Source organism: Emydura macquarii, unplaced genomic scaffold (assembly GCF_026122565.2).
Source record: "Emydura macquarii macquarii isolate MOO-44397 ecotype Brisbane River unplaced genomic scaffold, CSIRO-AGI_Emac_v2 contig_2897, whole genome shotgun sequence".
Taxonomy (NCBI): Eukaryota; Metazoa; Chordata; order Testudines; family Chelidae; genus Emydura; species Emydura macquarii.
The window spans coordinates 54339562-54364566 of record NW_027133034.1 but is presented as its reverse complement, the minus strand read 5'-3'; the positions used below and the strand labels follow the sequence as shown (position 1 = coordinate 54364566).

General features: G+C 41.2%; 1 protein-coding gene across 2 annotated transcripts in view; it reads right to left on the bottom strand.

Annotated features, from left to right (window-relative positions):
• ADAMTS6 (ADAM metallopeptidase with thrombospondin type 1 motif 6) overlaps positions 1–25005 on the bottom strand; it is a 292975-nt gene that overhangs the window by 26658 nt on the left and 241312 nt on the right. For both annotated transcript variants that reach the window (XM_067568533.1, XM_067568534.1), the window contains one exon: positions 4597–4726. In XM_067568533.1, coding sequence (XP_067424634.1) covers positions 4597–4726 — 130 coding nt within the window. The remainder of the gene's footprint in view (positions 1–4596; positions 4727–25005) is intronic.

Genomic DNA, 25005 nt, shown 5'->3' with positions numbered 1-25005 from the left:
ATATTTATATGTGGGATGGCTTCCTGAGGGGACCATATTCCTTGGATTTACAGTTGGTTCAGATGTGTTCCCATTCCAAAGTAGAGGTATCTGTTAGTAAAGTCTTGACAGGCAGAGGCATGGAAAAAGAAACTCTGCTGTACACCTGACATGGTTCTGTCCACCAATTTAATGATAGGAGTTCTAGAGCAGCAGTTCCCAACCTGTGGTCCGTGGCCCTCTGGTGTCTGCGAGGCTACGACAGGGGGTCCACGGAAAAGAAAAATAATAACATTGCAGGGAGGACTGATGGGGCGGTCTGGGACTTGCACATATGCACAGGTCCAGAGGAGAGCCCCGGTGGCAGTGCCAGTTGAGCAGGCAGCAGAGTGAGTGAGCCAGGGGGCAGCAGCTGAGGTGCACCCGGGTGAAGGGTCTGGGGGCTCGGATGGGCACTGGGACTGTCCCTGGTCTTGGGGCAGGACCAGACGCACAGTGTGGGGGGGGGGGGGGCAGATGGGTTCAGGGGAGGGGCAGGGCATGGAGGTGCTTTATTGCCCCCTCCTGCAGGCTGGGGGCAGTGGACCCCACACGCCTGGGGTGAAGACTGGGAAGCCAGGGCAGAGGCACCTCCTTGCTCTAGCTGGCGCAGCCAAGGGCTCGTCCTGCCAGACAAAGCCCACCCCAGCCACTGGACAGTGACCAAGACAGGTCAGAGACACCTGCCCCCCATGTGTGTGTCTTGTTCCACTGGCTGAATAGCAACTCTACTCCCCAACACAGCCAGGTCCCCCCAGAGGAGAGGAGAGCTCCATGGCAGAGAAGCCAGCAGCTGCAGCAACGTGCCCCACTCCCAAACACCCCCACTCACCCAGGTGGTGCAGCCGCCACATAGCGTGCTCAGCAGAGGGGTCCCAGTGTCCTCCCCCTGCACCACGCCCCAGACTAGCATCGCTTACCCGGGAAGAACATAGCATACTGAGTGCATATTATTTCTTTGTTTCTTTGTTATTACGTTAGATTTTCATAAAAAACAGAGTGTAAAAATCAACTAGTAGCATGTGGTAGTCCGCGAAATGTTTGGAGGTTTAAAAGGGGTTCGCACACTTGAAAAGGTTGGGAACAGCTGTTCTAAAAGGATCCATGCTGTGCCTGTTGGGTAGACATACTGATCCTAATCATCCTTACAGAGGACAAAAGTCTAGGATACTATGTGACATAAGTGAATGCTGTCATATGCCCCATGAAGTTAGCTATGTCTAATTCACTGCTGTTTCGAGGTTTGCTTGGAGCTGCTTGATGAAATGTCTTTGTCTGAAATCGCCATTGAGGAACATATGCTCTCACTGTTTCGGAATCTAATACCTCCCTTATGAACTCTATATTCTAAGTTGAGATCAGTATAGGTTCCTCTCTGTTTACTTTCTCCCCAGCAAGGATAAGAGATGGTGGATTCTCTGTACCTTGAAGACTTTAAACCATGATTTGAGGACTTAAATAACTCAGTCAGATGTTAGGTGTCCATTATAGGAGTGGATGGGTGAGGTTCTGTGGCCTGTTTTGTGCAGGAGGTCAGACTAGATGACTATAATGGTCTCTTCTGATCTTAAAGTCTATGAGTCTAGGTAGTAGAGCAGCTGTGTAAATAGAGACATTTTTTCCTTTACTGACCAGTTGTCCAGAAAGGGGCTCCCTTGTCTCCCAAGATGAGCTGCTACCACAGCCAGGACCTTCGGGAAGACCCACAGAGCTGTGGAGAGGCTGAGACTCAAGGGTAGGACTCTGTAGCGATAATGAGTTGTCCCACTAGGAATCTCATGTACTCTCTGTGCTCAGGATGTATCAAAATGTGAAAATATGCATCTTGTAGATCAAAAACCACAAACCAGTTAATAGAATCCAAGGGAAGGGTTATAGTGGCTTGCGTAACCATGTAGAAATTGAAATGACAGATAAATGTGTTGAAATGTCAAAGATGGAGGACAAACCTCTCCCCACCCTCTTCTTCCTTGGGATTAAGAAGTAGTGGATATAAAAACCCTTGCCCCTGAACTCTAAGGGCACTTTCTCCCCTGTTCCAGTTATAGAAGGGAGACTACCTTCTTCTTCAATAGTCTCTTGTACAAAGGTCCCTGAAGAGGGACATGGAGGGTGGAAAGAAGATTTGAACAGCTTGAAACTGAAAGGGATACCCGTTGCTTACTATCTCAATGACCCACCAGTCTGAGGTTATCCTAGCTGAAGCTTCAAGAAAAAAAGGAAGAAAGCAAGCCAGTCGTCAAATGGAGGGGTGAAAGAAAAAGGATCTGACGGTGGTCCAGTCACTGTCTTGACATTGGCATCAAATCTCTAGTCTGTCTGATGCTCTGGATTGTGGGGCAGTCAAGGAGGAGACAGAGTTATATGTGATTAAATCTCTGCTTCTTCCTCAGAGGCTTTGAAGACCTCTGCTGAAGGTAGTATTACAGCAGAGGGCTTTGTCTATAAAAAGGCTGCTGCCTCTGCTGTTTTTTCTATAGGGTTAAAAAATATAGGTTCAGACAGCTTAGTGTTGCTCTTGAATATTTAAGGATATGCAGCGCCTCACCTGTGCCACTATTGAATAATTTGCTACCCTCAAAAGGAAGGTCCTCTCTGATGCCATGGACCTCTCTAGGGTTCCTGACACCTGGTGCCATGAAGATCTCCTCATTGAAATAGCAGTAATCCTTGCTGCTGTACCAGATATGTCCAGCACTGCCTTATTTGAAGATCTGGCAGTAAATTGGCCCTCAGACGTAAGGGACTTCATCTCCTCCTGATGTTATTTTGGTAGCTTGTTTACCAAATTGGAGAGTTGATCCCAATTAAGGAAGTTGTACTTTGAGAGGAGCATGTGATAGCTGGCTACTGTCATCTGAAGGCTCACTGAAGAGTAGATCTTCCAACCAATAAGGGTCTAACTTCTTTAGGTCTTTCTCTAAAGGAGTGGTCTTTGGACAGCACTGTTCCTTTTATCGCTCCTAGAGTGCTTGCATGACCAGGGATCCAAGAGCCAGGTGTTGATAAAAATATGAAAACCTATTGGCTGGTACTTGGTACCTCCTGTTGGCCTTTTTGGAGGTATACAGAGGCAGGTGTATGCCAAATTAACTTGGCAGGTTTGAGCAGGGCCTTGTTAACAGGCATCACCAGTCTCCTATGGTGTAGAGGAGTTACATGAAGACAGGGACGTGTGCAGGAATTTAAATTTCACCCCTTTTGGAAGGGGCACATTCTGTGCCCCCCACCCTGGCCCCAGGAGGAGCTCACTCTTCCCACCCCTACCTTGGCAGGTGCTTACTCTTCCCTTCCTTCCCACCCTGGCCCCTGGAGGATCTAGCTCTCGCTGCCCCAATCCCTGCAGGAGCTCACTCTTCCACTCAGGCCCCAGAGCCAGAGGAATTCTGTGCCCCAACAATTATTGGGGGTCCGTGCCCTAGCTTGCTCCCCCTTGTGCATACCCCTGCACGAAGAGACAAAATACTGTCTCTCTCTCTCACTGGTTTCAGTAAAAGTTTTAATTATCTCAATAATCATAAAAAGGAGCTATTGCACATGTACTATAACTATTTTCCAAAGTGAAATAATTCACCTGTTTCTAACAGTTTTCAAGTAAATTGATCCCTTTTGAGGTCTAGGTCCTTGCCATATTTTGTTTCATGAGCACGTGAGTTCTGTGGTTTTAATGTAACAAAGAGCTATCTTCAAAAACTAAAAGCAAATAGACTTAACCAATTAGGGACCTAATCCTATAAGGTACTCATAACCTTCTGTTCAGTATCAAGCAGTCCAGATCCTGTCAATGTCATTCCATGCATTGGTCAGCAAAGGTCATTTGATAAAAATGTTACCAGTAGAGAGGGTAACCAGATGTCCCAATTTTACAGGGACATTCCCAATATTGAGGGCTCTGTCTTATATAGATGCCAATTACTCCCTAACCTCCATCCGGATTTTTCACACTTGCTATCTGGTCACCCTACCAGTAGATGGCAGAGCCAGCTGAAAAGTTTATGTATACATTGCATCAAAGTTAAAAATCTTATCACAAATTTTTGATACAATCTAAAAATACAGCAAGCTCTTAGCTCATAATATAAACATATATTGAACCTTTTAACTATAGAAGAATTATTATAAAGGCGCACGCCCTTTCACCTTAAAATTCCTCTGTGCCAATAATGGAGCCTCAAGGATGTCCCTCATTTCTATTCTCAGCATCCCTCCCCATACTTTACATTCAACCTTCAAGAAACTTTCAGTACCACCTTTCTGACCAACAAAGACTGGACTTCAGACTTTTCCTATATGCTTATTAATGCTGCTCCTTAATCAAACAAAGGCCCCATCTAGGTCAGAGTATAGTGCCTCCACCGTTCACCCAGCTTCTTCTGGCCTGAAAAGCAAGAAACCAACCCCAGAAATCAAACCCAGGTCTTCTGCATGATAATATGGGATCTTAACACAAGGCCAGGAAATTGTATTTTATACCACATTTGGCCCAGAGTAAATATTCCACAGATTTTTTTATATAAATAAAATAAATGACTGCCTCTAGAGTTAAGTGATAAATTACCATTTGTCCATAGTACTTACTCAGATGGGCAAGGCTCAGTGTTGCAGGCTCTTTGGTTTTCTGGTGGTTTACTGTCAGGGTCACAGTAATTGTTTTGTACAATGGAGTTATCATCCAGCCTTTTACACACCACCTCTTGTTTCTGTATACCTTGAAAAGAAGTTGGATACCAATACTTAGTGCATACATCTCTACTCACTGCTGAGTAAATGTTTCCTTTAAGTATTTGTAGTCAGTATTCCTGAAGCTCAAAAATATTGAATGCTCCTGAAGAAAGCTTTCAATTTATTTCAATTTTAGGCAACCACACTGCAAAGAGAATTTTAAATTACTGTTGTTTTCCAAGACAAAGAGAATATATATTTATAGATTTAGTTACATATTTTATTTGCATATTTCACAAAAACTATTTCCCATCTATTGGCTCTCCAGCAAAAAACTCTCCAGTTTCCAAATGAAATAACACCAGATAGAATGTGGTCACATTTCAATGCAAAATTATTGTTTTTATGTTTAGGTTTTAAATAAAACAGCAATAGTGTGGGATCCGGTGTCTCATTTTTGCACATTAAAACTTTAAACCATTATTCATTTTCATAGACACAGCTTGTCTTTTGAGTGCTCACCGTGTCTGGTACTCCAGCTCCTCTTTAATTACGTTAACCAGCAACATGTAGTACAGAACTGATTGTTACTTCCTAAAACATAATGGTAGGTTATTGCCCAATGGCAGCATTTTAAGAGAATAGGACTTTGTCACTTAAACACCAGAATTCAATGTGATGTAAATTAAGATGTTGGGGCTGAAAGAATCACATATAATAATCCTATAGTTTAGAGTATTGTCATAAATCTAGTACACTTATCATGGGAATTTGAATGCAACATGCACCCCTCTTTCCTTTTTTTAGAATAGTCATGATCTGTTTACTGAGCAAAAAGAGGGCCTGACTTGCAACATGTAGCTCTTTTTCACGAGTTCATTTTTCACTGAAATATAGGGAATTATTTTTTGGTGTGTAAGGGTTGCAGGGCTGAGAGTTGTTTCATGCAAAAACCTTCTAAAAAAAAAAAGAGGAAAAGGTTTTGGGTTTTTTTTTGTTTTACATTGTGAAATATCTAAAAACCGTAAGAATTAACACAACCTGGCTTTAAAATATTAGCTACATTTAATTTCAATGAGAAAATCCTCAGTCTCTACACTTTTATATGCTGCTCTCCTTTTGAAAATTAGGGTTTTGCGGGAGATAGACTTTATAAGTGGTAAAATGAAGGACCTACATGTTGCACATATAACTTTAGGAATTCTTTGAATCCACATCTTGAATACTGCATGCAGATCTGGTCAATCCATCTCAAAACCGCTATATCAGAATTGGAAAAGGTACAGAAAAGGGCAACACAAATGACTAGAGGTATGGAAATACTTCCATATGAGAAGAAATTGATAAGACTGGGACTTTTCAGCTTGGAAAAGAGAAGACTAAGGGGGGATATGATAGAAGTCTATAAAACCATGACTGGTGTAGAGAAAGTAAATAAGGAAGTGTTATTTACTTCTTCTCATAACACAGGAACTAGGAGTCACCAAATGAAATTAATAGGCACCAGGTTTAAAACAAACAAAGGAAGTATTTCTTCACACAACTCATAGTCAACCTGTGGAACTCCTTGCCAGGGCATGTTGTGAAGACCAAGACTACAACAGGGTTTAAAAAAAAAAAAAAAAAAAAAAAAGATAAGTTCATGGAAGATAGGTCCATTATTGGGTATTAGCCACATAGGCAGGGATTGCTGTGTGCCAGAATTTGGGAATGGGCAACGGAATGGATCACTGGATGATTACCTCTTCTGTTCATTCTCTCTGAAGCTCTTGGCATTGGTTACTGTCGGAAGACAGGATATTGGTCTCACCCAGTATGGCCATTCTTATGTTCTTAATTAGCCAGTCTACACAGAGGTATGTGGCTGTGTTTCAACAAGCACTTTAGTTATATTTTTAAAAACTAAGAATATCCAGGAACACTAAATTCTCATGCAGCAGAAAAAAATAATTTTAACAATATCCTCTTAAACAACAGCTTCAGTCTATCACGCTCCAGTTGTTCCATAAAGTCCACCAACAGTTTCTGTGTGATGACATATATAAGAAAGCAATATGATCCCATGTTAACTGAATTAATCTGAAACATGATAATTAAATATGAGAAACTGTCACCTCAAATGTTAGGCATCTTATGCTTTTTTCTGAATTGCACAACAGTCAGATTTATTTGTGCACCTTTTTCTCATGGTTATTTTACTTACGCTATGTGAGCTCTGGCCAATCCCCCATCACAAACTTTAGGCTCAGGAAGCTGAAAGGAAAACCCATCAGAGCTACCAAGCTTGTGAGGCCTACTAACCCTCAGGGTAGTCAGAAGGATACATTTCAGAAAGCATTATTTATGGTCTGCAAGGACCCAAAGGCCATATAACTAAGTTTTAAAAGATTTTCCTTGCTTTCTTAACCTTTTGCCTGTTTTAAACCAGTTAAACAACTTACCTTTATCATATTGCCATTGTTATTCACTAAGTCCCATCAGTTATGTCAGACATCTCAGGTTGACCATAAACTTCATGATTTTTTTTTTAAATTCAACTTTACTTATGAAAGAGACATGGTTTAACACCAGGCATACTTGGTGCCCAAGCTCACCATTAAGCCAAGATCCTCAGCGTGCCATGTCAGATACCTCCATATGCTACATCTTTAGATACATATCTGTGCACTACAACATTAGATTAACATATCTGCGTGATTAAACTGAGTAAGTAAGCCAGTCCTTTCAGATCTTACATATTGACTACATAAACATTTCCAAACTAACAGAAAGAGACTGATTCTGAGTAATCTTCAGGCACCTAATCTCCTGCAGGCATGTTGAAAACATTTTGTTTTACTGTGCTCAGAACAATTTCTCCTAGCCATGACTTGAACCAAAGTCTCAGGTCTCAAATCTCCACCACTTGAGCTAAAGGAGACTTCTCTCCCAGCCATAAGTAATATTTACACATGGATAATCCTCTTTTCAGACTTTCCTCCACTAGACAACAAAGCCATCACACTGTCACATTGCAAGATCTTCATTCTCAGCATAAAAAAGTAAAGATTACTTACCTGTAACTGGAGTTCTTCAAGATGGACTCTGTATATCCACATTCATGGGATGCTGTCATTAGTGCAGCCTGAATGGTACAACTCAAACTAGCAGCACCAGTTGGAGAATTCACATGTCTCCCTCGCCCCTTCTCTTAGCAAATGTCATAAGTTCCACAGCAAGGGTATAAAAGAAGTATGGCATTCCAGCAGCCACCTCAGTTCCTTATCCCATGACCCCAGGCCCTTTGATAAGTAGGGCTCTGAGGTGGACGGTGAGTGTGAATATGCAGAATCCATCTCAAAGAACTTCAGTTACAAGTAAGTAACCTTGATTTCTTCTTTGAGCATCCTCTGCATATTCCCACTCAGGATGGATTAATAAGCAGAAACTCTGACCCATGAGGGTGGGAAAAAACAGAGTCCTAACTAATGATTGCAGGACTGCCTTGCCAACTTTTGAATCTAATCTAGGCTCTAGGTCTAATGAGTAGTGCCTAGTGAACGTATGGATTGTACTCCATGTTTCCATTATACACATTTCTATTTAAGGAATGTGTCTGAAGAATGCCATGGAAGCTGCCTTAGACCTGGTAGGATCACTTTAACTCTCTCAGGAAAAATGATATCCTTTAAGCTACAAGCCTCTTTAAATACATAATCTAACCCATCTGGAAAGTGTTTGCACTTGTACACCCCTGCCCATGTTCCTCTCTTTATAAAAGATAAAGAAGTTAGGAGATTGTCTAAAATGCTTAGTTCTGTCTAAATAGGCTAATGGACTCCTAACATACATTGTATGTAATCTAATGTCACCAACCTAAATGTGAGATTTGAGAAAGGACACAAGTAAAATTATATACTGATTTATATGAAAATCAGATACCACTGTGGGTCAGAGCCTTGGGTGAGTACATAATACTATTTTATTTTTATGAAAGACAGTAAATGGCACATCTGCTATTAAGGCTTGTAATTCATTTATATGCCTTGCTGAGGTGATAGGTATTAAAGCTGTGTTAATCAATAAATGGAAAAATGTACAGCTCCATATAGGTCCAAATGGTTGTTATATTAACTGAACAAGCACTAAAATTAAATTCCAAAGTGGTATAGGATTTCTGATTGGAGGGTATAGATTGTTAAGACCTTTTAAAAACATTTTAACTATAACATGAGTAAAAATCGATTTAGTATCAACAGGGGCATGGTATGCTGATATTGCAGAAAGATAGACCTTTATAGATGACAGGAAGAGACTGACCTTTTGAGATATAATAGATCTTCCAATATACAGCTAATAGGTGCAGTAAATGGATCCACAACATACAGGGAAATCCACAATAAAAATCTTTTCTGTTTGTAATCATAATATTTGTGTGTTGACTCTTCTCTTAAATTCATCAGTACATTTTGCAACTCTAGAGAACAAGACTGTTCTAACAATCCCAGAATCCTAACCTGCAAGGTGTGAGGTAAAGAGACTGAAGGTCTGGGTGATACACTACCCTTGTTGTTGTAACAAGTTGGCACTAATGGAAGGAGTTTGTATAACCCCTTGGAGAGCTGAATTACATCTGGATACCACTGCTGCCTGGCCCAGGCAAGTGCTATCAAAATCACTTTGGCCTTATCTTATTTTATTTTGTTTGTCACTCTTTGAATGAGAAGAAATGGAGGGAATGCATACATGAGACTCTGGACCCAATTAATCAGAAATGCATCTGATATTGAGTCCTTGTCTCTGATTGCCCTCAAACAAAATCTCCAATTCTTTTTGTTACTGCTAGATGCAAAAAGATCATTACAGGATTTCTCCACAGACTGAAAAGCTCTGATACTACTTCCTTCTTCAGAAACTATTCATGCATTTGAGAGGTCAACTTGCTCAACTGGTCTGCCAGTACATTGTGTTCTCCTGATACATGTATTGCTACTAGGTTTACTCATGTTTTATACACCACTCTCAAAGACATATTGCCTCCCTGCACTATTGCAGGGAATGCACTCCCCCTTATTTGTTCAGATAATATAATGCTGTCATATTGTCTGTTTCCAACTGGCATTCTGTGTATGATCTGAGGAAGAAATGATCTCAGGGCCCATTTGATTGCTCTCATTTCTAACACATGGATATGAAATTCAATGGCAAAAACCTAAGTTAACACAGAGTTAAGGTTACTTGGTGGGTTGTGTGGGCAACCTACCCCCTCTAAATCTGCTGTCTTTTAATAGCGCTAGGTGGAATTGTGTGGGTGAGAGTAAGTGGGTTGTAAAAGAAGGCAAGAGAGAGTACATTTCAGCAATTGTGTGGTTGGCAGAGTAAAGGTATGTGTATTAATGGGACATATTGGCACAGTGTTGAAAGAGGGCACAGTTAAGGTTACATGGCCAACCACAACTGTGCATTTCCTTGTTTTCAGACATTTGAATTTTTCTCAGCTCAGTGTTCTGCAAGGTGAATGATATCCCCCCAAGCAACTTTAACTGTGCATTAATGTATTTTTTTGCCATTGAACTTCCTAGTTTTTTTAAAAAGAAAAGATACGTTGTTGGTTGGAGCTAGTCATTTAGACAGTTATATATATAACATCCTGCAATTTCTATACTGAGCCAGCCAGCTCGTCCCAACCCCACATCAGCTGGGCCACACAAGACCTGCTTTGGTAGGCACAGCTCTCCAGTCATTTCTTCTGACCAATTCACTGCATTCTTCTTTCCAATTTGGCTCCCTCCTTACTACTGTACTCAGGCCCCCCACCACAAGCAAGGAATGCAACTCCCTGAAATCTTCACTCCCTGGTATACATATATTTCTATTGTTATTTTCTCCCCTCCTATAACTTGGCTCACATGAATTGCCTGGAACAAAGGACAACTATATCTACACTTCTGGATTTCTGTATGTCAAGTTGCAGCTTTTTGCCCCAAGCCCTCCCAACATCCTCACTCAACACCTTTGGATGTGCATCCAGGGGCTAGTTGAAATTGAACCAATGCACTAGCCTAGAGGTGTGGATAAGCTTAATTGTTGACCAGGGTAACAAATTTTGTGGATGGGGGTAAGCAGTAGATGTGATATATCTCAGCTTTAGTGAGGGCTTTTGATGCTGTCTCACATGACCTTCTCATAAGCAAACTAGGGAAATACAGACTAAACGAACCTACTATAAAGGTGCACAACTGGCTTGGAAAAGCGGGCTCAGAGAGTAGTTATCAATGGTTCACAATCAATCTCGAAGGGCATATTGAATGGGGTCCAGCAGGGATCTGTCCTGGGTCTGGTTCTATTCAATATCTTCATAAATGATTTAGATAATGGCATAGAGCAGTGGTTCTCAATCGGGGTACACAGAGGGTTCCAGGAGGTACATCAGATATTTGCCTAGTTTTACAACGGGCTACATAAAAAACACTAGAAAAGTCAGTACAAACTAAAATTTCATACAGACAATGACTAGTTTATATTGCTCTATATACTGTGGAGTGAAGTGTAAGTACAATATTTATACTCCAATTGATTTATTTTATAATTATATGGTAAAAATGAGAAAGTAAGCAATTTTCCAGTAATAGCGTGCTGTGACAGTTTTGTATTTTTATGTCTGATTTTTTAAGCAAGTAGTTTTTAAGTAAGGTGAAACTTGGGAGCATGCAAGATATATCAGACTTCTGAAAGGGGTATAGCAGTCTGGAAAGGTTGAAAGCCACTGGCATAGAGAATACACTTATAAAATTAGCAGACAATACCAAACTGGGAGGGGCTGCAAGCACTTTGGAGGACAGGATTAGAATTCAAAGTGATCTGACAAACTGGAGAAATGGTGTGAAATAAATAGGATGAAATGCAATAAAGAGAAATGCGAAGAACTGTATTACACTTAGGAAGGAATAATCAATTGCACAAACACAAAATGGGAAATGACTGCCTTGGAATGAGAACTGCAAAAAAGGGATCTAGGAGTTATAGTGGATCACAAACTAAATATGAGTCAACAATATAATACTCTTGAAAAAAGCAAACATCATTCTGAGATGTATTAACATGAGTGTTGTAAGCAAGTCATGAGAAGTAATTCTTCCACTGTGCTCAGCAATGATAAGGACACAGCTAGAGTACCGTGTGAAGTTCTGGGAATCACTTTGGGAAAAACATTCACAAATTGGAGAAAGTCCAGAAGAGAGCAAAAAAAATTATTAAAGGTCTAGAAACATGATCTATGAGGAAAGACTGAAAAAATTGGGTTTGTTTAGTGTGGAGAAGAGCAGACTGAGGGAGGGACATGATAACAGTCTTCAAGTACATAAAAGTTGATATAAAGAGGAGGGTGATAAATTGTTCTCCTTATCCACTGAGGACAAGACAAGAAGCAATGGGCTTAAATTGCAGCAAGGGAGACATTAGGAGAAAACTTCCTAACTGTAAAGGTAGTTAAGCGTTGGAATAAATTACCCTAGGGAAGCTGTGAAATCTCCATCATTGGAAGTTTTTAAAAAACAGGTTAGACAAATACCTGTCAGGAATGGTCTATATAATATTTACTCCTGCCTCAGAGCAGGGGATCGGAATAGATAACTGTCATGGGGTTTGTTTTCCACTGCTGGGGTACCGCCTTGTGGCTCATCTGGGGATTAGCCCACAACCAGTCTGACACCACCTCCAATGATTTCTCACCCCATGGTCTCAGTCTCTGTCTCTGGGTCAGGTTACTCACTATTCATCACCCAGGGTGCACCCTCTTTTGTGACTTAGCCCTTCGTCCAGGTCACTATAGCTTTCCCCTCCCAAGTCCTGCTGGACAAAGTGTCTGTCCTCTGCTCCACAGCCTAATCTATGCCACTTCCCCAGTGGCTGGTTAGAGAACCTGGGCCTGCTCAGTAGTCCGAGTTCTAGCCCAGGAACTCTACAACCAGCAGTCAAAGTCTGCACTGTCCCAAAGCTTGCTGCAGTTTCCCTGGGCTGGAACTTTCTACGTCACCATTATCAGGCTCCTTCTCCAGCTTCCTCTGGTCATGCTATCCACTCAGGGCCAGGATCCCAGGGCATCTATTCTCCCCTGGTTTCCTCTTTTCTTGCTTTCAGCCAGAAAGCGACTGAAGACCTTCTGTACTGCAGCCCTCTTCTTACTCTCTATTTCCTGGTTTTATAGCAGCTTAGCTTGCCCCTTGCCCAGCTGGGTTTCATCATTGATCAGAGTTTATCAGCCTTGACTCTAACTCCAGGTGCCGCCTGTCACAGGGCTACTTGGCCCTTTTTATTGAGTCAGGTTTTGTGTGGGGTAAACACCCTGTCACAATGACATATCTGGGTCCTTCCCAGTCCTAAATTTTTACAATTCTATGTGCACACCAGGAACAAGGCCCAAATATTTCCATCAGCATGATTCACCACAATGTCTTGTATATCATGATCTCTTAAGTCACTGGCTAGACGCCGCACAATGCGCAGTTGCTCTCCATCCAAATCAGACTGTAGTCAACAATCCCCTTGTCACAGTGTACTTGCTTGCTTTTCCCTTAGTAGTCGAAGCTTAGTCCGCTTAGTAGTCGAAGCGCCTGCTCTGTCAGTTCCAAACCTCTGCACTGTGTCTTTGAAAACACCACATTAATCTGCAGCAAGATCAGGAACTAGCCACTTGTATCCATCTCCCTCTCAGGCTAGTAAAATGTAGATTTTTCTCAAAAAAGGCTTGACTACCACCCATCATTGTTTCCCAGCCCCTCCACAGCTGCAACCTCTCGCCCTGTCCCCCCATTCCCATCCCCACATACAAAGTTCTTTGGCTCTGGCTCCTTCCTACCTATTGTAACAAAAATATTCATTAGACTGGCTGCTCAGTATTCTCCTGTATTCATCATAAACTTTCTCATAAAATAAAAACATTATATTGTAGCAAGCAACATGAGATATTAAATCTTTATTGCTCAGGTGTACAAAGGTTCAGAATAGAAAAATCAGTGGTCAAATATTCACCAGAGGCAATGGGGTCAGCACATGCACTCAAACTACCCATGCATGCATGAAGTAATTGCACAGAAACCCTCTCACAGTTTTTTCTTTATTGGGACATGTGAACTATAATTCTTCCATACCGCATACCTACACAAATAAAGAAGTGAATATGTTCTTAAATACCATTCACAATTTGGGTTCTCCAAAGATTTAGTGGGTGTCATGCACTACCTTGGGTAAAAATTGACTGATTGAGACCATTTCAACTTGCATCACAACAACAGTTTGATCTGTAACTCTGTGCAAAAAAACAAAACAAAACAAACACCTAGAAAGTTTTGAAAAATGGCTATTTTTGAGCTTATATCTTCAGAACCCCTGGTTCAAATGACCCCACATTTAGATCACTAGCCCTTCTCTGCACCCCCACAATGCATGGCAAATTTCAAGATAAGTCATGCAAGCATGTGGATTTTAGAGCACTTAGAAGTATCATCCTTTAAACAGGAAGGATAAAAAATGAAGGAGGAAAAGGGGTCCCTATCCATGTATCTTCTGCAAAGATATGAAGTGGCCCATTCACCTCAATGTGGTGTTATCTGAATGAGAACACCCCATGGAGATTAATACAACCACAGACAATAGCTCTGAGACATGTGAACTGCTCCATTTACTCAATGGGTGTTCCCATCCCCATCCTGAGTGCGTTAGAGCCTATGCTGCTATGTATGAAGTATGTCTGTTCTCAGCTCCCCACCCAAAGGGTCAGGAATTCAGCAGATTCTGGATCATATTGGGGGGCAGGGAGAGGACCTCCGACCTGCCCAAAAGGGCAAATCCCTCTGCAGAACCCAGCTTACACAATGGGGTCCGATCCTTGTAGATGGGCACTGATCCCCCTGATCCTGGCACACACGTGGGGTGCGGGGGTAGCGAGAGGGGCTCATACACCTTCGGAGAGGCAAGGATCCCCATATACTAGCTCATATGTGGAGGCAGGGTAAGGGACTCAGATCCTCTGCAGGGGAAGAGCTTTCTCAGATCTGGGCCAAAACAGAAGGGGAGAATGTGGGGTTGAGAAGTGCCTCATCCCTTTTCCCACGTCTCCTTACCCCTCATCCCCACATCTCCCTTCCCAATGTCCTCCCCTACACTTCCTCTAACCCCCAGACCTCTCTCACCTGAGCCACCAACATACCTCCCCTCCCCTACTAACCCTCCTCATTTATCACCTTCCTCATAGCCCCCCATAACTTGCTGCAGTCAGTCACCAATCCCTCTTCACCTATTCCTCCCATCCTCTGCCCCCTAATGCTAATCCCCTCCAGGAAGCATTCACATGTCTAATTCTTTTCCCCAAAGATGTCAAATACATTCCCCCCAAAATAAAGTTTGCACTGATGCCTCACAAATTATAGAAATCTCCAACCTCTCAGTCCAAAACTCCTTTTGTCTTAGGTGAAGGCTTGTAATTAACTTATCCTTAGTTATGTTAATTGAAGGATGCATTCACAGCCATCAATCTCAATGAGGTCTGTGATTCATCCAGTCACTTGTTTAACAGTAAAAGACAGCAAAAGGAGACTGTTTTGGGGCGACCCATCACTCAAAAACACCTCGGTCAAATGACTGCAAATTTGGATCACTAATGCTATCCCATGATCCCAGGAAACGCACCAAATTTCAAAGCAATCCATATAACCATTCAGATTGTAGGACACCTATCCTAGAATGAATGCATCTGAAGTAACTATTCCTGAAGGTAAAGGTAGATTGAATGGTATTCCCATCATCATATTTTGATGCTGTATCCACCACTGTAGTGCAGATAATACCTGCCGTGGAATTATTTTGCATATTGTCTCCTTGGTTTGTAATTTTTCAATAATAGTGCTGCAGCTCTTATATAAAGATGAATGTGTGGAGTCACTGACATGGTTGATGTTAAACGACTCATTCATCTTAGAAAAAAGAATACCATTTGCTTTGGAGACTGCAAAAGCAGGAGTATGGATGACCTTATGGCCTACAATTCAGTCCAATGTATCCCTATGAAAGGGATTCTCTGTGTTGGATTCAGGAGTGATTTTTCCCAATTTATGCATAACTTCAGACTGGCAAAAAGTAAACATCTGATTTACATCTATCAGGATATTTTTCATTGATAATGCCTTTATTAACCAATTGCCTAGGTAAGGCTACACAAATATTCCTTGTTTTCTGAGATATGTTGCTACTACTAAAAGGCATTTTGTAAACACTCTTAGTGTAGTTGAAAGGCCAAAAGGAAGGACCCTATACTGGAAATGGTCCTCTTTTACCACAGAGCACAGGTATTTCTTATGACATGGCAAGATTGAAATACGGAAATAAGCATCTTTCGAATCCAAAGCTGTAAACCAATCCTGAAGCAAAAGGGAGGTGATTACAGAAGCTAGAGATAACATGAGGAAATGGAACTGTTTTATAAAGGCCCCCATTTTTTTCAGAATCAGGAAATATAGTAACACAAATGAAACCCCTTCCCTCTGTTCTTGAGAGGTACCTCCTCCATTGCTCCTGACTCTAGAAGAGAAAGAATCTTGCCAATTAGCAAGTTCTTTTGAGCTGGATCCCTGACAAGACTGATGGGACAGGGGGTTGGGAGGAGAAAGGAACTTGAACTGTATTAAATAACTGCTAATCTCTAGAAATCACCTCTCCAAAATTATTGATTGCCATTGGTGATTAAAGTGGAATACATGGTCCCCAAATGAAGAAGGAGAACTGTATAACAGGAATGGTTTATAGCTCTCTGACCTTATGTCAAATCTGTGACCCTGAATTAATCACAGAATGTGTTGAAGTCACTGACTTCCTTTTATTACAAGGTTTAAATGACCTTCTTCTGCTGATGTTGTTGCTGTTGTTCAGAGTGACATTGAGGCCGTTATTAATTCCTTCTTTGGCAGAAGTAAGACACTAACAAAGAAGGCGGGATACTGTCTCAGGTATCTAAAGAGTGGAACAGATGCTGGTCTCTTAGGTGTCTGAAAAATACCTAAAAATCTAACCATGGAGCTCACATTTTTCATTTTCTCTAAGACCTCATCTGTCTTTATACTGAATAAACCATCTCCCTCAAACAAAAGATCTTAAATTCTCATCTTTGTCTCAGGAGAAAGACCCTCTGATCTAAACCAGGCCTAGTGTCTTAAAGAAATGGCTTAGGCTATAGCTCTAGCTGAAGCATCTAAAGAATCCAATGCTGTCCTTAACTCATTCATGGCAACACTCTGCCCTTCCACCAAAAGAGCATTTGCTAACTTCCTATGTTCTGTATGAAAAGTATTTACAAATGAGGACATTTTTACACAATAATTGCTTATCTCAAGTAGCAGATGAGAAAATTTTTCTTCCAAACACATCTAATCTTTTCCTTTCCTTATCAGAAAGAGTGGAATGAACATGGGCACCTTTCAATCTGTGCAGTGCAGCTTCCACTACCAACAAGATAGATGAAGAGTGAGTATGAAACATTGAGAGTCCTTTCTTAGGAAACTGATACAGTTACAAGCCTTTTTTGACATAGGCTGATGAAAGTGCGACCCAAATCATTTTTGCTGGTTGAAACAACCCATCTAATAAAGGAAGTGTGACCCTCTGTCTGGTAGCTGCCCCAAGAAGTCAAATACAAGGTCAGAAGATTCTTCAATAGAAATCAATAGAATACCTAATGTTTTTGTCATCTGATCCACCAACTAATGGAACAGCACCATACTTTCTGATAATGACACAGTTGAAGACACTGCAACATTTTTTTCTGCAGAGGTTATCTTCCAAGAGTCTGGATCCAACTCTTGAAGCTCCACTATCTCTTACAACTAATGAATATCTATCAGAACTCTGTTGTATCACTGGATCCAAATTCTTCAAATCTGATGCCTGAACACCCTTTCAGTGCCAAGTCAGAGAAGGTCTTTACCATCCCGAGGAAATCCTTGATAACATGCAGGAGATTGAGACCACCTAAACCAAGGCAGAGATTGCCGATTTGGTCAAAACCCCACATTCAGTTCTGACTGAAAATATCATTGAGCATATGGATCCTGTGACTGAGTCTGCTTATAAAATCTCTTTTCCAGGTCCATCTGTGGACAATGGCCATTCTCAGATTTGAGGGAACTTGTGATATCAACTGTCTATGCTGAATTAAAGAGATTGGAGAAAAACTGTTATCTGGAATAAACTCTCTGATTCCTGTTCCAGTGACACACAAGGATTCATTACGAACTGTGATGGAGATGGATCTGATCAGTGAACTTGTGCCGTAGCCACTGTTGGCTGAGAAGCCGCCTTGGTACCAGACTACAGATCCATACTAGTCTGTTACTTTAGCCTATGAAGCAGGCTCTTTCCTCTTCCATTGGAACCGACTCGTCCAGATCCACAACAATTGGATTAGAGGAATGTTTTCTGGCTTTATCACAAAATATGTGCCCAATTCTGGTTCCTTAAAGTCTAGTGGATTGGATAGGTCTTTTTCTCATGGTTTGGCTCTTGAAGAAAGGCTGACACAAATGACATTTCTACTCACCATAGCAGTCCAATCCTTCTCTGGCTCTAGCAACAGAGGCCAACAACATGGTAGGCTGAGTAGTCTTACTCCTCGGATCCTTTCCTTGATGCTCGACACCAACGAGGAGAACTTAACTTTTTTCATTCCAGATGTATTCAGAGCCAATGCTAGTGTAGGAGGCTTATCCAAAACTTGCAGTTACTTGGTTTCAGAAGACTTCGCTAACAAAGCTTTTAGGAGAAAAATTGCCTGAAGCCTGTTCTGTCTCTCCTTCCTTGCTTACATTATGGGAGTCAAGCAAATTGAATATTTTAATGGTGAATGGCCATTGCACAAGCATGCCAGACATCTAGCATATGCATCTGATGCCAAGAACATAGCTGGGTATAACGAGCATCTCATAAAGCCCAGCTTTTTGGTCTTCAGCTCCATCATTCCAGTTCCAAAGAATTTATATCTAATTCTACTGAAAACTATAATAACAATAACAAACATAACTAAATAAACTAACATATTAACAACCCAAACTAATGAGGCACTTAAAAGATACAGAAATGGGGGAATCCTGGAGCAGTTCCTAATCCAATTAGGTGGTCATGGTTGGAAGGAACCGAGGAAGCTAAAGAGAAATTCCCCTTTTATACCTTCATTGTGGAATATTCAACATTCACTAAGGGGAGGGGCGAGGGAGGCATATGAGTGCTCCTACAGACACTACTCATAGACTTTAAGGCTATAAGGGACCATCATGATCATCTAGACTGACCTCCTGCACACTGCAGGCCACAGAATCTCATTCACCCACTCCTGTAATACACCACAACCTCTGGCTGAGTTACGGAAGTCCTCAAATCATGATATAAACCAGCAAGGGACCTGTGCCCCATGCTTCAGAGAAAGGTGGAAACTCCCCAAGATCTCTGCCAATCTGACCTAGCAGAAGATGCCTTTCCCACTCCAAATATGGCGATCAATTAGACCCTGAGCATGTTGGCAAGACCCACCAGTCAGATACCTGGAAAATAATTCTTTGTAGTAACTCAGAACCCTCCCCATCTAGTGTCCCATCTCTGGCCATTGGAGAAATTTGCTAATAGCAGATGAGGATGGGCCATATACCCTTGTAGACAATCTCATCCCCTCTATAAACTCATCAAGCTCAGTCTTAAAGCAAGTTAGGTTTTTTGCCTCAATTCTTCTTGTAAGGCTGTTCCAGAACTTCACTCCTCTGACAGTTAGAAACCTTTGTCTAATTTCAAGCCTAAGCTTATTGACAGCCAGTTTATATCCATTTGTTCTTGTGCCAACCCTGGCCCTTAGCTTAAATAACTCCTCTTCCTCCCTGGTGTTTATCCCTTTGATGTATTTATAGAGAGCAATCATATCTCCCCTCAGCCTTCATTTGGTTAGGCTAGACAAACCAACCTCTTTAAGTCTCCTCTTGTAAAGTAGGTTCTCTATTCCTCTGATTTTCCTAGTAGCCCTTCTCTGCACCAGTTCCAGTTTGAATTCATCTTTCTTAAACATAGGAGACTGGAACTGCATTCAATATTCCAGATGAGGTCTCACCAGTGTCTTGTATAATGATAATAATACTTCCCTATCTCTACTGGAAATATCTTGCCTGATGCATCTTAGGATCACATTAGCTTTTTTCATGTTTGGAAATATGATTCTTACTATTTTATATGGATCAAGACATTTCAACTGTCATAAGAGAAATGGAAGAAAATCACTATTAGGTTGATCTCCTCAACTCTCATACTCTCAATTCCTGAAGTTAAGTTAAAGACCTTGAGGTTTGAAGGGCTCAACTGCAAGCAAAGTGATTTATTTGAAATTGCTCTATTTTCTTACTGAAGTGTTAAATCGTTAAAACATGGAGAATGGAAACGAATAATTGAAAACAGATCTCCCAAAACTCTCACCTGAGCAGAAAAAGCACTTCTCTTGCACTCCTCCACTTAACTCCCACCACAGGGAGCCTAATGTTTCATAACATCAAGCCAAGCTAATAGTCCTCTTTCTTACTGAGCGGTTTGTTAACAAAATTTGAGCACCACTGTGCTCATCAGCTACGAATGACACTCAATCAGTGATTAAAGATTGGTGGGGGAGGCATATGGGGTCACAGAACCCAGGACTTTTTAAAAAAGAACACACCAGGTTAAGGAGTGGAGATCTTGTACCAAAGCTGCTGTTTCAACAACTCCTTGGACTTCTGCTTCTCTTAGTTCTGGGCTTCACTCCTCCATGGACACATCCACCACCCACTCATTGGCCCATCTGCCTATCTGTCACACATGCAAAGGAAGGACTCCACCACCACCCCACCTGGCTCTGTTTCCTTCTTTCCCGTTGGCTCTCAGCTCCCAAACAGACCTCCAGTCAGGACCAGCAGCATCCTCTCACCTTCTGGCAGAGGGCAGGGTGAGGGTGCATCTCTACCATTGGCAAGGCAGTAAACAGAGCTGGGTGGTCCCAGAGAGATCCCTATCACCACTGAATCACACTGCACCCCCACACCTCCATCCCTAGAGAGACCTCCAACTCAAGCCCTGGTGCCTATGACTGTGGAAAGTACAGGATGAGCCACAGGGGACAATGACTCTTCTCTACTGGCTTCAGAGCACCTTTTAGGGACAGGATCCTGACCTGGCCAGTGAGAATGAATCACGGTGGAGAAAAGCAGGGATGGGAAAGCAGTGGCAGAACCCCAAGAGGGACAGCACCTCTGGCACTGGCTCCAGCCCCAAAAATCTCACTGTGCCTTTGAGAAAGACCCCAAACTCTGCTCAATGTCATTGTACCCCGAGGTTCCAGGGACACCCCCAACTCCACTGAATGTCATTGAAACTTCTGCCCCCTAGACCCAGATCCTAGAGATACCTCCTCAAATATCAGATACCTTAAACCCCAGAGACCCCAAACCTCACCAAATGTCACTGCTCCCCCAAATCCCAAAGATCCCCCAATCCCACTGCACCCCAGCCCCTTACTCCCAAAGAGACCCTCAAACCTACTGAATCTCACTGAACCTCCCAGACTCTGATCCTTTAAACTCACAGGATATATTTTATTTTATTGATTTGTATGAGGCCTTTTGCTTCATTTAAAAACAAAAAACAGTAAAGAGGTATAATAGTTTCATACTCTATAACTGAATATGTTTCTTATGTAATACTTGCATACAAAAATTGCCAATTGTCTGAATCAAGTGCATGACAATTTATTTTGGCTGAATTATGACAGACCCCCCCAAGACACTTTTTTCAGACCACTGTAAATACTGTGGCTAATCATTCAGTCCTTTTGATTTCAAACCTGCCTAATTCTCAGGGATAGAGGATGATGCTGCACAGACAATATTATTCATAAATGTCATAATTTTAAAAGGTAATTTTAAAATATTTTTGAAAATAGCATGAACACTTTTTAATGGTAAATTCATATTGCTATCAGTTTTACTAAATAAAGTTATGATTTTAAAATATTACTGTTAATTCTCACTAAAGACCAATCATCTACTCCAAATTTTCCTCCTGCATCATATACATTTCTGTCTAACCAAAACTTGGCAGCTACGTGAAATTCATTTCTGAAGAGTTGTTTAGTAGGAAAGCATTTTAAACCACTATAAACACAAAGCCTTACTGTTCTCAGTTTTCAATTCACTTTTATACCACCAGTGTTGCTTAGTCCTATATAGGTAATGTTTCATAAACCAAACAAGACATCACTCACCACTATCTACATAATGAAGACTCTTTAATCCATTCCAGGCAGATGACCCAGATGAGGACTTGCTAGCGTAAATATAAACTGATCCAGTTTGAAATATGCTATTCTGTAACACCTTGCACTACAGAATTACTTTATGAATGAAGAATAAAGGTATGGATTAAGGACATTTTTTAACCATTGCCACCTAACTAATGTACTATTTAAAATGTACTCTCTGTTAAATAAAATTCAGCTTTTAATCTTAGAACTACAAAAACAATGGGAGAAAGCTAGAAATATTATAAACTTAGGCAACAGACAAGTCTAGTTTAGCTCTGTGAGCCTTGTGGAATCTCTTTAAATTATCAACTCTTTCCTGAGTATATGACTTCTCTTAAAATAATCTGAAAAACATTGCTAAACAAGTTCATTTAAACCCTTAGAGGAATAATTATAACCAGTTAGACAGAAACATTGTGCTTTCGAATATACAGATTTATAGTTTATAACAAAAGACATAAAATGTCCTCATAACGGGTTGGTGCAAGTCTAATAGAAAACAAAACTCTAGTGGTTTAATGACCATATTCCCTGGAGATTTGCAGATATGTTTTGCAGATTTCAATTTCCAAATAGTCTGCATGACTTTCAGTGGCCAAATTTAAAATGACACAGGGCACATTTTATTCTTAAATTAAAATTGCAGGAATGTAGATGCTATATCTATTTTTAAGAGCAACCCCAAAAATTGTGGTTTGCAATTGCAATGGTTAATTATAAAGAAGCCAATACCAATACATGGTGAATTTTGCATCTCTAAAACTAGTGCATGCTGGTTAACCCAGACATACTTTTTGAGCTCACTCATCAGATTACAAGATATTCATCACAGAGCCAAACATACTTGCCCTTAGCAAGGAAAATGTATGTTTTATTTGTTCAGAGACAATTTTACAATTCTTCTGAAGGCATGGAAGAAAAACATAGTGGGCACCAGTCTATCTGCAAAGAAAAGCAGCCAGCAAACAATTTATCACAGTATGTTGACTAAAAATTTCATATGCCATATGAAAAAAGATCCAACCTAATTTGAGGTGAGCTGTCAAGAAATGCTTGAAATAAAAAACAATGCTCAGCACGCCTAGCAAATTCTGAATAATGAATGCTCTCATTCCCTCTGTTCTATTCCCTTCTACTCTTTTCTCTTTCTCCATAAACTTGCTCTCTCTAGTTGTAGTCCACATTCTCTTGTTCAGTTCTCCAGCATTCTCTTGTTTTTTTGTCTCTTTTCTATTCAGATACTTAACTGGCTCCCATCATCATAGTATCAGAGCTCTTCCCTAATATTTTTAGATGTTATTTGGACTTCCCCAGGTGGTAAATCTGCTGACCAGTTTATAAGGCTCCATTCAAGGGCACACATGGGGGCAGGGGCACAAGCCCCCGCCCAATAATTGTCAGGATAACAGAAGTCCTCTGGCACAGAACGTGCCTCTCCAAAAGGGGTCAAATTTAACTTCTTGTGAATGCCCCTGACCCCATTGTGCTGGGTGCTGCGTGCACAATCACAAAGGGAAACATTTGCAAGTACATCTAACCAATGCATTGAGTGGTAGCAGGGTATAGCAATGAGGGTTCCAGGGGGTGCTCTATGCAGCTGTTCCTGTTGCAAAGTCTTAGAGCAGCTACATATTTTCATCTATAAGATTTTTAATTACAAATGCTGTTATGTAATGGATTTTAATGTGTGCCAAATAACGAGTTCAGAATCTTTACTAGGGACTGAGAGCAAGCTTTAACATGTATAAGCAATGTGAAAACCAAAACAAGGTGATAAAGTTTACCTCTCCTTTCTAAACATTTTTACACAGCAACTAAGATAGTTGTCGAGGGAAATGAGGGTTCCAGGGGATGCTCTATGCATAATGTTCCCCATCACAAAAGTAATATTGTGGAGTCTCCTATCTGCTGTGTGGGAATAGCCCATGTAAGGGAAGAAATAGCCTAAAGATTACATGTTCAAATTTGAAAAGAAACTCTTTCTTTTATAGAAAATGTAGAGTCTAAAGTACAAAAAGAAAAAAGAAAATGGAAAAAAAAGGTTGAAGAGCTGTAACAATATTTACAGTAACAATACAGCTACTCTCTTGGATCTGAAAGATTAAGAGCAGATTCTGAGAGAAGGGAAGGTCAAGAGGAACATTAAATACAAATGGAACCAACTATTGCTCTTCCTGCATATGAATCCCTTGACTCAAACAAAAAGGAAAGAATTATCTGGTATTAGGCAAGCTTTTATGAACAGGTAATAAGCCCAATGGTCCTATGTGATGGGGTTGAGAAACCCCATACTGGAGAGATAGGGGTGCAGGAACAACCCTGGGCCTGAAAAGCCCCACCCCAGCAGGCCTGCTGGGTATGTTCCATTTGGAGGAGGGGCTTAAAAGGGAATATCTTCAGCACAGGAAGGTGGCGAGCAGAGAGAGACGGAGTTGCACTCCTTGCTACAGAACGACTATGCCAGGAGGGTCTCCTCAGGAGGAGGACTGCTGCACAAAGCCAAAACTCCCTAGCTTGCAGAGGTCTATGTGCTTGGTTGCAATGGACAACCACAAACCATGATGCATCCCAAGGAGAGACAGAGCAGAAGGAAGAGACTCAATGGAGGATGTTAGTTGGACTAGAGGAGTGGACACTTTCTTTACATTGCCCAAGAAGATCCCTGGGTCAGAAACCGGTAGCATGGGAGGACATGAGATCCCCTACCCCTACAGCTCGGCAAGGCTGTCAACATAGTCTCTAACTGATAACTGCTAGATGGGGGCTCCACTGCTCCTACCCTGTCTCTATCTAAATTCATGAGGATATCAAAATAAAATTCAGATTTCGATACGTCTGTTAATAATTTCCGAGGGGGGGGGGGGGGAACTCCTCAGGAATTTATATTGAGGATTCAGCAAGTGACTACTGAATAAATTACATTTTATGGGAAACTTACATTTATTATAAAGCTTTCTGAAAAACATGATAGGTAAAGAAAGTGAAAAAAGATAAAT